Source organism: Balaenoptera borealis (assembly GCF_965194805.1).
Source record: "Balaenoptera borealis genome assembly, chromosome: 3".
NCBI classification, from domain to species: Eukaryota; Metazoa; Chordata; class Mammalia; order Artiodactyla; family Balaenopteridae; genus Balaenoptera; species Balaenoptera borealis.
The window spans coordinates 8,796,616-8,810,790 of record NC_138866.1 but is presented as its reverse complement, the minus strand read 5'-3'; the positions used below and the strand labels follow the sequence as shown (position 1 = coordinate 8,810,790).

At 50.4% G+C, this 14,175-nt stretch overlaps 1 protein-coding gene across 7 annotated transcripts in view; it reads right to left on the bottom strand.

The window, feature by feature from the left end:
- Window positions 1-14,175, bottom strand: part of SYNE3 (spectrin repeat containing nuclear envelope family member 3) — an 89,821-nt gene that overhangs the window by 57,719 nt on the left and 17,927 nt on the right. For 3 of the 7 annotated variants that reach the window (XM_082384488.1, XM_082384490.1, XM_082384489.1), the window contains 2 exons: window positions 12,998-13,173; window positions 7,553-7,864 (listed from right to left, as the gene is read on the bottom strand). The exons of 2 other annotated variants lie outside the window; for them this stretch is intronic. In XM_082384488.1, the coding sequence (XP_082240614.1) occupies window positions 7,553-7,688 (136 nt within the window). In that variant the 5' untranslated portion in view covers window positions 7,689-7,864; window positions 12,998-13,173. The remainder of the gene's footprint in view (window positions 1-7,552; window positions 7,865-12,997; window positions 13,174-14,175) is intronic. 2 more of the 7 variants (XM_082384492.1, XM_082384491.1) reach the window with 2 other exon arrangements.

Sequence of the window (14,175 nt, the reverse complement as noted above, 5' to 3'; positions counted from 1 at the left end):
ATGATCTTTTTTCCTTGATGACAGACAAGCCAGGGCAGGGCAGATGAGGGAGCAGAGAAGCGGACTCAAGAAAGAGCATGTGTTCAGATGGACCCAGGGAGAAAAGGCACCAGCCTGTGAGACCGACGCGTCCACAGTAGGTGACACGGGACACAGCTCTCCCAGAAATGGACTGTGGGGCTGTACTTCAGGGGAGGCCAAGAAGGTTCCAGAAACTGAGCTCCAGGCCTGAGCCATCGAGTCAAGAGGGGAGAGCTTAGTTAGAGTCACAAGGAAGCCTCAGGGTGAATAAGCAGGCAGAAGGGCCATAAAGCAGTGTGCGGTTGGATGGAGGGGGTTGGAAAACGTGATGTAGACTTGGAAAAAAAAAAAGCCAACCAGGGAAGAGAAAAGGGTGCTGCCATTTCCACCATGATGAAAGGCCTACGTCCGTGCTAAGCGCTTGTCTGTAAGTCATCCATTTGGTCCCTGAGGGTCGGTCACACAGGAGCGGGCAGAGGTAGGGCAGCGGGGCATCCTCTCAGGCGGAGAGCTTCGGCTGATTAGCAGAGGGACCTCAGAAGAACTTCCTCCCCCCAACACCGACCAGCACCTTCCTCTTAGAATACTGGGGGGTTCATCGGGCACCTGTTCAGGACCAGCGCTCAGTGGGCAGCGCTGCCGTCACCTTCCGCAACCGCAGACAAGAACACTGAGGCTGGAGTGTCCAGGGCACAGAGCCGTCAGGGCAGCACTGAGATTTGAACTTTGTTCTGTCAGATTCCAAAGCCCAAAGACCGTGACTCTGATTGGACAGGGTTCAACCAGGCAGAGTGAATCCAATCTGAGTCCAGCTGTGAACCAGAGGGACCCGGCTCCCTGGGGGTGAAGGAGCTGAGAAGCTGCCAGGAGACAAAAGGGAACCCAGAGATTGGCTACTTCCACACCTCGGCTGGAGGGGGCAAAGCAGGAGGTGGTGATACCAGACCCGCGCTGGGAGCCTCTGAGCCGCGGGAACCGGAGCCCCAAGGGAGGCGTCACCCCAGCCCAGGCGGAAAGGCTGTGTGGGCGAAATCCCTGGGCCAGCACAGGGGAACCTGAGCGACGCAGCCCGCAGGGGTCAACCCTCCTGTGACCCAGGGGACCGCAAGGAAGGTCTCCCAGCCCAGGCCTGCGAAGGCTGCCCATCTGTAGATGGAGAAGGACACCAGCTCCCTTTGCCCTGATTCCGGGCTGCCTGAGCAATGGGCCAAGCTGCAACTCGGTCTGGGAGGGACCAGCCTTGCAGGACAAAGGACAAGTTACTGGCACTGACACTGACCATTTGCCGGGTTGGCCTTGAGGGGCAGTGCACGGGAAACAAATCAGGGCTCAGAACCCTGTGTCCTGGGGGCAGTGGGATTAGAGCCCTCCGTCCTCTCCCTTCCCCCTCCTGGGCCTGGGAAGCTGAGGCTGCAGGATGGAGGCCCCAACTGGGCTCTGTGGTGCCAGTGGTGAGAGGCAGACACCCCATAAGGACCAGGTTGGGACAGCTCCCTGCTCCAGCCCCTCCAACACCATAAAGGCAACGTAAAACATTCTCTGGGAATGTGCAAACACTCTAATACCGCGTGCCATTCAATGATCTAGACACTCCAAGAACCCTGCTTAAGACCTAACCAAACCCCATTAGGGAATGCCCCTAAAACACGACACCAAACCCCTCCCAAGCAAAGAGAGGGGCAAAGTCAGGTTCAAAGAGTGACTATTATGTGGCTGACATTATTAGTACCATTTTATGAGGATGGAAACTGAGACCCAGTAAAGCGAATAGCCTGCCAGAAAGTGGTGGATCCACGATGAACAATAATAATTCTAACAGCCCACGTGTATCTTGCATTCTGTACGTGCCTGACTCCGTGATAAAGGGCTTACAGCTATTAACTCATTTATCCTACAAAGACCAATGAGACACTTATCCCTATTTTATGGCTGAGAAAACTGAGGATCAATGATACTAAGAACACTGCCCAGAGTCAGACGGATGTTAAGTATCGGGGGCAGAACTGGAACACAGGATGGCCTGAGTCCAGAGCCTTTGTTCTTAAACACCACGGTGCTACCCGGCTTCCACGCCCCCGCCTGTACCCCCCAGAACCCACTAAGAGCCGTCCACGCCTCCTGTGGGTCGTCTTCCATGAGCATCTAAGCTCCAGGAGGGTGACTGCAGGGTGTAAACCTGGGGCTCTGCTCAAGAATCTAGAATTGAATTTAATAAACTGAGGCCCCGGCGGCTGGGCCGCCTCAGTCCTACAGTGTTCAGACACCCTGGCCCTCTGCCAACCCAGCCGCCCCCTGGCATTTTGCTCTAGAACTCAGAACCTTCAGGATCCAGACCCAAGTAAACCCCAGCTTCCACGGCAGGCCCTACAGGCAAGCGTGCTTGCCCCTCCAACCTGGCCGGGGGCCCACACCACAGACGGACACAGCGCCCCGGCACGGGGCACACTCCCTTTCCCGTGACACGCTCGCCTTTCCTGTGACTCATTCCTGCTCTGCCACACACAGTTTCCACCCTTACTCATTCCCACTGCTCTCCCATACACAGATGGGATTTCAGGAACCAAGCGGGCAGCTGCTTTTAATCCCAAAGCCTATTCCAAGTGGATCCTGGGAACTCCTTTTTGTTTACTTATTGCAGATAGTGTTACGGAGAAGCCACAGCTCAGAGCATCGTTCAGAGCACCAGGATGGTCCTGGGCCACGCTCTCTTATCTGGCATTCACAAAAGGTGATGTTGAGAGCGAAGTGTGTAAGAAGCAGGGACCGGCACCCTCCGTAGCATCTTAATCGGTCATTGGACCAGGAACTCTCACACCATCTTATTTAATCTTACAACAGCCCTCCAGGGTTGCTGGACCTGGAGTTGGGAACAATTACTGGGCTTTATCCGGTCAGAGATAACCACAGGCTTGGAGGGATTAAGGGACTGAACCAAAGCCATACAAACTACAGGGCACCACAACCCACCCTCTGTCCATGGGCTTGTAAATGTTCATACAAGAAACCCCGCTTAGTAACAGGGTTCTGGGGTCCACTTTACAACTCTAGCCACAAAGGGGACAGGCCAAGAGTCCCCACAAAGGGGACTGCTTTCAAGACAAGCGCTCTGAGAGGAATTCTCAACCAGCTTTGCCATCACTGACACATGGTATTTGGTAGTGAAAGCCCACCGTGCTCTGGCCCACCTCCTTTCCCAGATAGCTGACGATAAAACAACATTTCCCACTCTGAAATTAACTAAAGCCAAGCTCTCCGTCAAAAGGCACAGTGTGGAGGACGCTAGGATTTCTACCCGGGAAACGCTGGCCTTGCAAAGCACAGTCAAATATGGATGTCTGGGAGGGGGAGAGAATGCAAAGTGCAACTATAAGAGAATGGGGTACAGAAGGCCCGACCTCCCAGAGAGGACAGGGGCATCCCTTGGGCAAGGCAAGTGGCTCCCAGGTGCGGGGCCTTGGCTCCTCGGGCCAGCTGTGATTGGCTCAGGCTGCTGGGAGGGCAGCCAATTAGAGGGCGCGAAGCGGAGGGCTCCCTGAGGGGGTTCTGAGAAGCATCCTACCAGTAGCCCTGGCCACGTCGTAGTCCCAGCCGGCTGCTGGCAGTGTGGCCAGGGGCGATCAGAGGCCGGGGAGGCAGGGACTGGCCGTCAGCTGCGGGTCAGAGAGCAGCAGTGGGCAAGGCATCAGACTAGTCCAGGCCTGGGTGGGACACCGAGTGCTGCGGGCCGCAGGCGTGAGTCTGGGCAGACCAATCAACGCTGCCCAGCCTACCTCTGATTCGGAAACGGGAGCTTTAGGTCGGTTTTGGTTTTTCACACTGTGGGTCGTGGCCCAACCCCATGCCTTGGCAGTGAAAGCACCCGCCGCACTCCCAAGTACCCTGTAGATGAAATCTCCAAGGTCCTGTCCCACCAGAGAGGGTTCCATCTGCCGTGTGGCAAGGCCCATCCCAGGTCCTGCTCCAGCCTCCAAAGCCCCTCCCTGAAGAAGATCTGGACAAGGGGGTGGAGCTTCCAGGATGGGATGTTGGCCCCTTGTCCCTGCGCCTTCCCTCCCCTCCCTTCTCCAGTGACCCAAGGCAGCCTCTTCCGTGACAGCATGGCAGTGACAGATGTCCTCACACCTCCTCCCCAGGCCTCTCTCTTATTGGCCCTGGGAATCAGGGGCCCATGCCAGGCCCCCAGTGCCTCATACCTTCTCCTCAGGTAGGAATCTTCCCTGCAGAGGGGTGATTCCAACAGTCACCCCTGAACCCACCAGACCTGCCTTACCTTCCTGAACATCTCCCATGGAACCAGTGCCCCCTCCCTGGACTGTCTGCACCACAGCCCAAGGGAGCGGGTTCAACCGTAATGAACACACACACCTCCTGTGGCCCTCAAACCTGAATAACACATGGACAGACGTAAATGTACTTTGACAGATGAATGGATAAAGAAGATGTGGTACATATATCTATATGTATATCTATATATGCAATGGAATATTACTCAGCCATGAAAAAGAATGAAATAATGCCATTTGCAGCAACATGGATGGACCTAGAGATTATCATACTAAGTGATGTCAGACAGAAAAAGACAAATATCACATGATATCACTTATATGTGGAATATAAAATATAACACAAATGAACCTATCTACGAAACAAAAACAGACTTACAGACATAGAGAACAGACTTGCGGTTGCCAAGGAAGGGAGGGTGGCCAAGGGAGTTTGGGGTTAGCAGATGCAAACTATTATATATAGAATGGATAAACAACAAGGCCCTACTGTATAGCACAGGGAACTATATTCTATACCCCGAGATAAACCATAATGGAAAAGAATATTAAAAAATGTACATATATAACTGAATCACTTTGCTGTACAGCAGAGACTAACCCAACATTGTACATCTACTATACTTCAATTAAAGAAAATATGGCTGTGAAAAGAAAAAAGAAAAAGAAAAAAGAAAAGAAAATTATGGCTGCACAATAATATACTTTCAGAACCACTCTTATCAAGAAGGACTTCAGAAATGAGCGCTTTCTACTAGATGAAAACGTCTTTGTATTCAAAAGCATTGCATCAAGATATAGGGTTTTTATTTTTTTGTTTGTCTTTATTAGATAAAAATTCCAAAACTTCTCATAGAACTCATGGTCTTGGGGCTCCCCGGGAGGTCCAGTGGTTAAGACTCCGCACTTCCATTGCAAGGGGCACGGGTTCGATCCCTCGTCCAGGAACTAGGATCCCACATGCCGCTCCGTGCAGCCAAAAAAAAAGAACTCATGGTCTCCGGAGAAATCCTCCTCATATCCCAATTTGAGAAACCCTGGCCTGGAGGATGAAGGGGAATCCTCAGGGACCCTCAAGGATGAGCCTCCCACCTAACCTACAGCCCTGACTCACCAGGGTGCCCCTGGTCCCTGCACGCCAGCTGTACCACACTGCTGAAGTTTCTAGAAGCTTAGAGTCTGAGTGCTGCCTCCCTGGCTTAGTTCTGCCTGGCGAGCCTCCCCTACCCCAATACACACCTCCTTCTAGCAGACTCTTCCTTGTTCTTTCAAGATTCAGTTCACTCAGAGGGGAAACCTTTCCAGCTTCCTTCCCCCGACAGTAAAAGCTCCTCCCTTCCTTGGGACCCCACAGGACCCTGTGCATGTTACCACTTACTATCTGTTTACTAAGCACTCTGAATTTTCCCATGTTCTCCATCCAACAACCCCAGGAGGAAGGTACTACTATCAGTTCCATCCCACAGTGAGAAAACTGGAGTTTAGGGAGGCAAGGTGAGTAGCCACGAATCCAAGACGGAACCCAGAAGTTTGACCTCACGGTTCATGCTTTGCTGTGCATATCTGTTGACACAAACAAGTTCTCTGAAGGAGGGCAGGGTCAGATTCATCTTACTGATTAATTGGAGATGGGGTGGCCTTTGTTTCTAACAGGTTTATTTGGGGGTAAAATTGATAAACAATAAACACATTTCAACTGTAGAGTTCGACAAGCTTTAACATATATACCTACAAAACCATCACCCCAATCAAGATAATGAACACACCCATTACCCCAAAAGTTTCCTGATTCCATTTCTAATCCTTCCCTCCTGCCCACACCCTGACCCAGTCAACCACTGATGTGCTTACTGTCTCTAGAGGTTAGTTTGCATTTTCTGGAGATTTTTACGTAAATGTAATTTTATATATATATATATATATATATATATAGGGGCGAGTGGTGTGGTCCTGGCTTCTTTCACTCAGCATAATTAGTTTGAGATTCATCCATGTTGTTGCCTGTATCAATGGTCCATTGCTTTCCATTGCTGAGTAAAATTCCGTAGCATGCGGAGACCCGCTGATGGACAATTTTTGGCTATTACAAATAAAGCTGCTCTGAACACTTGTGTATAGACATACACTTTCATTTCTCTTGCAAAAATACCTAGGAGTGGGACTTCCCTGCTGGCACAGTGGTTAAGAATCTGCCTGCCAATGCAGGGGACACGGGTTCGATCCCTGGTCCGGGAAAATCCCACATGCCGCGGAGCAAGTAAGCCCGTGTGCCACAACTACTGAAGCCCGCGCGCCTAGAGCCTATGCTCTGCAACAAGAGAAGCCACCGCAGTGAGAAGCCCGTGCACCGCAACAAAGAGCAGCCCCCGCTCGCCTCAACTAGAGAAAGCCCATGTGCAGCAACGAAGACCCAACGCAGCCAAAAAAACCAGAAAATAAAAAAAATAAAAATACCTAAGAGTGGAGTGCCTGGATCAGATGGTAGGTGTATGTTTACATTTTTTTTTTTTTTAATTTTATTTATTTATTTGGCTGTGTTGGGTCTTCGTTTCTGTGCGAGGGCTTTCTCTAGCTGCGGTGAGCGGGGGCCACTCTTCATCGCGGTGCGCGGGCCTCTCACTGTCGCGGCCTCCCTTGTTGCGGAGCACAGGCTCCAGACGCGCAGGCTCAGTAGTTGTGGCTACAGGCCCAGCCGCTCCGCGGCATGTGGGATCTTCCCAGACCAGGGCTCGAACCCGTGTCCCCTGCATTGGCAGGCAGACTCTCAACCACTGCGCCACCAGGGAAGCCCTATGTTCACATTTTTAAGAAACTGCCACACTATCTTCCAAAGCAGCCACACCACTTTTCATTCCCACCAGCAGTGCATGAGAGTTCCCGTTCCCACACGGCCCGCGATGATCAGTCTTTTTAATCTTAGCCCTTTTAACCAGTGGGTAATGAAATCTCACTGTGGTTTTAATTTGCAGTCCCACACGGCGAACCACCTGATTGCCTTTTGCGTTTGTACTTTAGGACAAGTTACTAAGCTCCAGACTGCGCTCAGCACTTCCCAAGCACCTCCTCCTTTAAGGCCACCGTGCTCAGTGCGGGCCCGGTAGGCTGGAGGCTAAGGGAGTGAGGAGTTGAGTGATGCGGGGACACTCAGCCAACAGGAACCTGCTCCAGTTCCGAGGGCGCTGCCAGCTGACTCCTTGAACCAACAGCCAAGAGTGTGTAAAAGCAGATAAACAAATGGAGTCCCTCACGTGTGCGTGGGGCTCTCAGAGCTCCCAAAGAGCGGTGCCATGGGGCCCTTATCCATGCTCCTGTGGGTCCCTGGTTCAGTAGGGACCTGGATGTCTGCTCAACAACTCGTGTGGCTGCCATGGGGTCTCCCAGCATCCAGGACGGAAATCAACAACTTCTGAGTCAGGAGTCCAGCACCACTGAACTCAGCCTGCTGTTCGCATTTGAATGTGAACTGCCCATCTTGATCACTGCTATCTTGATCAAGGTACCTGAGACAGATACTGACACATAGTAGGTGCTCACAAATGTTCATGGGCGGATAGATAAATCTGGAAAATATAAAGAATAATATTTACCCCCATTGGCATTTAGTAAGTACTTGATAATTGTTAGTTCTGGTCTTTTTTTTAAATTTAATTAATTGATTAATTTATTTATTTTTGGCCATGCCCCGTGGCTTGCGGGATCTTAGTTCCCCGACCAGGGATTGAACCCAGGTCCCGGCAATGAAAGCGCCGAGTCCTAAACACTGGACCACCAGGGAACTCCCTGGTCTTTTTTATTAAAAGGAATACGTGTGGAGCCAGAAGGAGCATCTTACCAGCCTTATTTGGTCCTCAATATACACAAGCTGAAGGTTCAGGGAAACTTGGGAAGGGCAGGGATGGGGGAAGGGTAGACTTCAGCACAGACTCTGTTAATCCCCAAAGCAGAGTCTTCCTTCAGGCCATGGGTTGGGGGCAGAGCAGGCCCCAAAATGGAATTAGGGAGCATGGGGTCCAGTGCAGGATCTGCCACTAACCAGCTCCAAACACCAGCCTCTTTGGTCAAATAAGAGCAAAAATTTCTGCCTGACTTGCCTCCTCTCTGAGATGGCAGAGCTTTAAATGGGAAGATTGTTTTGAAGGGAAGGGGCACAACCGATTCACCTCCGGGCTTTTTTTTTTTTTTAACAGAGCAGCTGTTAGGAAGGGACGTATACACTGCCGAGAAGCTCTGCTTTATTCAAAGGCACAGAACTGTAATGATCCTCAGGCAACCTATAGGCTAATTGTACCATGTTACCATGTCACACCGTGTAATAGCCATGGGCTATAATAACCGACTGTGTAGCGGGCCTAACATACTGGGGTCAGTGCTACACTGTTCCAAGCTACAATTCCAACCTGTAATAACCAGAGAACTTAATAAGAGCTGGCTCCTTGTGCCAGGCCATGTTCCTAAAGCACTTTATAGTGCTTTAGAAACAAATAGGCTACCGGGTAGGTGCTAATATAAAACCCCATATTAGAAGATAAGGAAGCAAAGCACAGACATGTTAAATAACTTTCCCCAAAGCATGCAAAGCAGGGATTGAAACTCGGGCAGCTTGGCTCCAGAGCCTTTTCCTTAACCACAGCGCCTTGCCTGGAGACAAGAGGTCAGTAGTCGCCTGGTCAGTGCATTAGCGCTGGTTAAATGCGAGTTAAGAAGGAGCTGCTGCTGGACGGCACATGGAAGAGCTGTGAAATACACTACACAGCTCACCCGACCGTTCTTCAGATACTGCCCAGAGCAAGCGTTCACATTTGGGCCAGGCCTGTGGCCCTACCAGCAAAGCCGAGTTTTGCCATCTGCCCCCCTCTCCCTGCACCTGCAGCCCTTGGGACACAGTGCCAACCAGGACACGCCACTCGGCTCCACGATTGTTGCTGACGTGTCTGTCTGTCTTCCCATTAGACTGTTGCTCTCAAGGGCAGAGGCTGTGTCTCACCTGCTCTGTATACCCAGGCCTGGACCACAGCCAGCATGGAAGAGGATGGCGGTGCTGCTTACTAAGTGAGCACAGCACTAACATTCTTGGAAAAGCAGGGCTGGCTCCCCTGGGGCCAGGCCAGGGTAGGGAGTTCCTGAAACTGCCCACAGGTTTCAGATTGGCTCCAGGTCTCAGGCTGCAGGGCTAGGCCTCATGGGACACCCCCAGGAGCCAGTGAAAAGTACCGCGGAAACCTCCCTACATTTCCGCATGTAACAATTGGACCAGGACTTCCCCAGCGGTCCAGTGGTTAAGACTCTGTGCTTCCACTGCAGGGGGCTCGGGTTTGACCCCTGGTCGGGGAACTAAGATCCCACATGCCGCGCAACTTGGACAAAAACAAACAAACAACAACAACAAAAACAATTGGACCGCTTCTCAGGAATCCTCTTATCTAGCTGTGCCATTTTACAGATGGGGAGACTGAGGCTTGGAGAAGGCTAGAGACCCACCCAAGATCTTGCAGCAGCTCAGTGGCAGAGCTCTGGCCAGGACTCATCTTGGTATAAAAACATCTCTGCCTCTGAAGGAAAGCATTACATTTCTTCAAAATAACCCACAGATAAGAAACAATTGGGGGCTTCCCTGGTGGCGCAGTGGTTGAGAATCTGCCTGCTAATGCGGGGGACACGGGTTCGAGCCCTGGTCTGGGAGGATCCCACATGCCGCGGAGCAACTAGGCCCGTGAGCCACAACTACTGAGCCTGCGCGTCTGGAGCCTGTGCTCCACAACAAGAGAGGCCACAATAGTGAGAGGCCCGTGCACCGCAATGAGGAGTGGCCCCCACTTGCCGCAACTAGAGGAAGCCCTCGCACAGAAACGAAGACCCAACACAGCCAAAAATAATAATAAATAAATAAATAATAATTAAAGGTGCTAATAATTAAAAAAAAAAGAAACAATCAACTCTCATATTTATAGACAATTAATTTTCAACAAGCGTGCCAAGACAATTTAATGGGAAAAGAATAGTCTTTTTAACAAATGGTGCTGGGACAACTGGATATCCACATGCAAAATAATGAACTTGGACCACTACCTCACACTATATACAAAAATTAACTCAAAATAGATCAAAGGCCAAATTGTAAGAGCCAAAACTATAAAACTCATAGAAGAAAACATAGGCGTAAATGTTCCTGACCTTGGATTAGGCACTGATTTCTTAGATGTGACACCAAAAGCACAAGCAACAAAAGAAAAAAAAAAGGATAAACTGGACTTTATCAAAATTAAAAACTTTTGTGTTTCAAAGGACACCATCAAGAAAGCGAAACAACAACCCACAGAATGGAAGAAAATTTTGCAAATCATTTACCCACTAAGGGACTTATATCTAGAAAGACAAAAACCCAATTATAAAATTGGCAGAAGATCTGAATAGACATTTCTTCAAAGACAACGTACCTACGAATAGCCAATAAGCACATGAAAAGATGCTCAACGTCATTAGCCATCAGGGAAATGCAAATTAAAACCAAAAGGAGATGCCACTTCACATCCATAAGGATGGCTATAATCAAAACAACAGACAATAACAAAGTATCGGTGAAGATGTGGAGAAAGTGGAACGCTCTTATGCTGCTGGTGAGAATATAAAAAGTATAGGCACTTTGAAAAGCAGCCTGGCAGCTCCTCAAATGATTAAACACAGAGTTACCACATGATCCAGCGATTCCAATCCTAGGTATATTCCAAGAGAAATGAAAACATATGTCCACACAAAAACTTATACACAAATGTTCATGAGAGCCGAAAAAGTGGAAACAACCCAAATGTCTGTCAACTTATGAACGGATAAATAAAATATGTTACATCCATACCATGGAATATTACTCAGCAATAAAAAGGAATGAAGTAGTGATGCGGTTACAACATGTAAGAACCTTGAAAACATGATGCTAAATGAAAGAAGCCAATCACAAAGGGCCACATATTGTATGGTTCCACTTATACGAAATGTGTAGAACAGGCAGGTCTGTAGAGACAGAAGGGAAATGGGTGGGTGCCCAGGGCTGGGGTGGGTGCATGGGTGGACCGGGGATTGTGCAGGTTTGGGGTGGGGTAGTAAAACTGCTCTAAAAATGACTGGGGTGATGTTTTTACAACTCTGTGAATATACTAAAAGGCGTGGAATCGTACACTTTAAATGCACCCATTTAAATTGTATACTGTGAATTATATCTCAATAAAACTTTTTTTGTAAAAGAAACAATCAAAATCTCCAAACTAAGAGGGCCATTCAAACAGACCTAGTTTAAGTACCCATTCCTGTGAGAAACAGACCCACCCCCGTGAGAAGTTACTCAATTCAATTAAACAGCATTTGCTGAGTTAACAATAAAAATATTTTTTATACTTGAGAGGCAGGTCTTTTTTTTTTTTGACAAAATAATTTAAATGTTCTTAAATATTAAGAAGAACATAAAATATCCAAAAATTATGACAATATTTCTGTTTTACATTACGGACAATTACAGAGAGAGAGAGCAGAGACATAGATTTAGGTTAACATTAAGAGTGACAAAAAGAATTCAAGACACAAAAATGACAGGGGAGAGCCAGTGAGAGGCAGGTCTTAATACTCATTCCCATTTTACAGACGAGGGCACTGAGATGGAGCAGTTTCCTGCTCTGCCCAAGGTCCCAGAGCTACTAGTTAGGAGATAAGGAATCAAATCCAAGACCAGTCGGCTTTAACATCCAGATGTACACAGCGCAGAGCCAGGCGCAGGCTGCGGGTTATAAACACGGTCTGCGTGACCGCAGACTCTGAGGCTCTTACATGCTCAAATGGAGCGGCACACGAGAAACTCTCGGAGCCTAGAGAGTGGAGCAATGATGCTGATTAGGGGATCCAGGGAGGGCTTCACAGACGAGGGGACACACTGACTGAGATGGAAGGATGAGCAGGGTCTGGATAAGATGACAAGCGGGAAAGGGCATAACAAGCTGCTGGACCAGCATAAGCACAAGCTGGGAAAGTGCAACGCCAAGTTCAGGCTGCAGAGTGGGCTTGGGAATTGTTAAAGGACGCCGTGACGGAGAGGCAGGCAGGAGAGTCAGAGCGGTGCACTGACTTTCCTCTGTGGGCACTAGGGAACCAGCGAGGGTCTGTGAGCAAGGGAGTGGCGTGCTCTCATCAGTGACAGACCCACAGGCAAGGAGGGCAGCGCCTGACCAATTGTCTGGAAACAATGTTGCACTGAAAAGGGTCCAGGCAACCTGGAACCTTCCATCACCTGCTAGGAAATGCTTTGTAAAGTGCCGTTTAACCCCAAGGCATTCTTTTTATTGGAAACCTGCTCTTCCACAAAGAAAACAGAGTTCAAGTCCAAGGATCTTTTCTCAACTGCTGACTGAATGTGCAAACATCTGATAAGCTGTGGGGAGCAGCCGTCATTCCTCCCCACGGTGTCTGCCCTTGAAGCTCGTCCCATGGGCCCCCTCCCAGCAAAGCCCCCAGCCTCGCACCCCAGCCAACACTGTTTGGTGGGTAACGAGTGTTCTGCCTGCTCCTACCCTGCCCCCACCCCAGGTCATCTGTGACCTTATGATTGCCCTGGGTGAGTGTCAAGGTCATCATAAGTCTTAACTTTTGTATGCCAAAGGAGGCCCCTGTGGGTTGGGGAAAATGTCACCCAAAGTTCCCATGTATGAGGTTACCTGCTGGGTGCCAGGTGCTGGGCAGGTGTGGTGCATCCATTACCACCAAGGCAGGGGCGACCGCGTCACCTTACAGATGGGGAAACTGAGGCTCAGAGGGGCCAGCTCTCCTGCCCAAGTCTGAGGCGCAGTCAGGAGCAGGCCCAGGTCTGCTGGGCTCCAGCGCCCATGCCACGCTGCAAGACGGCCAGCAAAAGGAGGAAGTGAGTCAGGAAGGCAAAAGAAGGGGGTTCCTTTCTGAGTCAGAACAGGATGTCCCATCCCATACCCGACTGATGCAGAGGCCGGGGGCGGGGGGGAGATGAACCCCTGCAGGTCAGACTGACGAGGTGCCCAGGCCAAATCCTCTGCAGGGAGCGTGCCTGAGATGGGGGACTAGCTAAGAGGCATGCCCAGTTTGGGCGGGACTGCGATGGGCCCAGGGACGCCAGGCTCCTCAGTGTACGGCTCGAAATGAATCAGGCCAGATGGGGCACCAACCAGGCGGTGGAGGCCCGACCTGGGTTTCCAGGAACTGACAGCCAAGAAGAATCCAGCTCACCCTCGCTTCTCCCCCTCTGTGCCTCTCACTCCACCCAGCCGCCAGGCCAGGTGATGATGAAGGGCGTGCCCTCTAGGGACCCGTGTGAACAGGCAGAGAGAGGGGCCCGTCTCATCTTCTAACCCAGAGCCACACCAGGCCCAACTTCCCTCTGTTCCAGAGCTTGGGAGACGCTTCATTCATTTAATGACAGATCTTGTTGCAACGCCTGCTCTGTCCCAGATGCTGTGATTGGTGCTGAAGATCAGAGAGGTGAACAGGACCGACCAGATCCTGCGCCCTTGGGTCCCCTGGCAGCTCAGGCTCCCTTCCTTCTGCTGGAAGGTGGGCACAGTGTTCAGAGTCTTCTCAACACCCTCCCACCGCCCCAGTCTCTACAATACGGCATTTCTTGACCTGAGACCTTCTGGTATCCACTAGCTCACCTCACAAGTGTCCCGTGGGTAGTACTCACTAAATTCACTTTTCAGAATGTCTCTGTGAGGGCTTCCCTGGCGGCGCAGTGATTAAGAATCCGCCTGCCAATGCAAGGGACACTGGTTCGAGCCCTGGCCCGGGAAGATCCCACATGCCACGGAGCAACTAAGCCCGTGCGCCACAACTACTGAGCCTGTGCTCTAGAACCCACGACCCACAA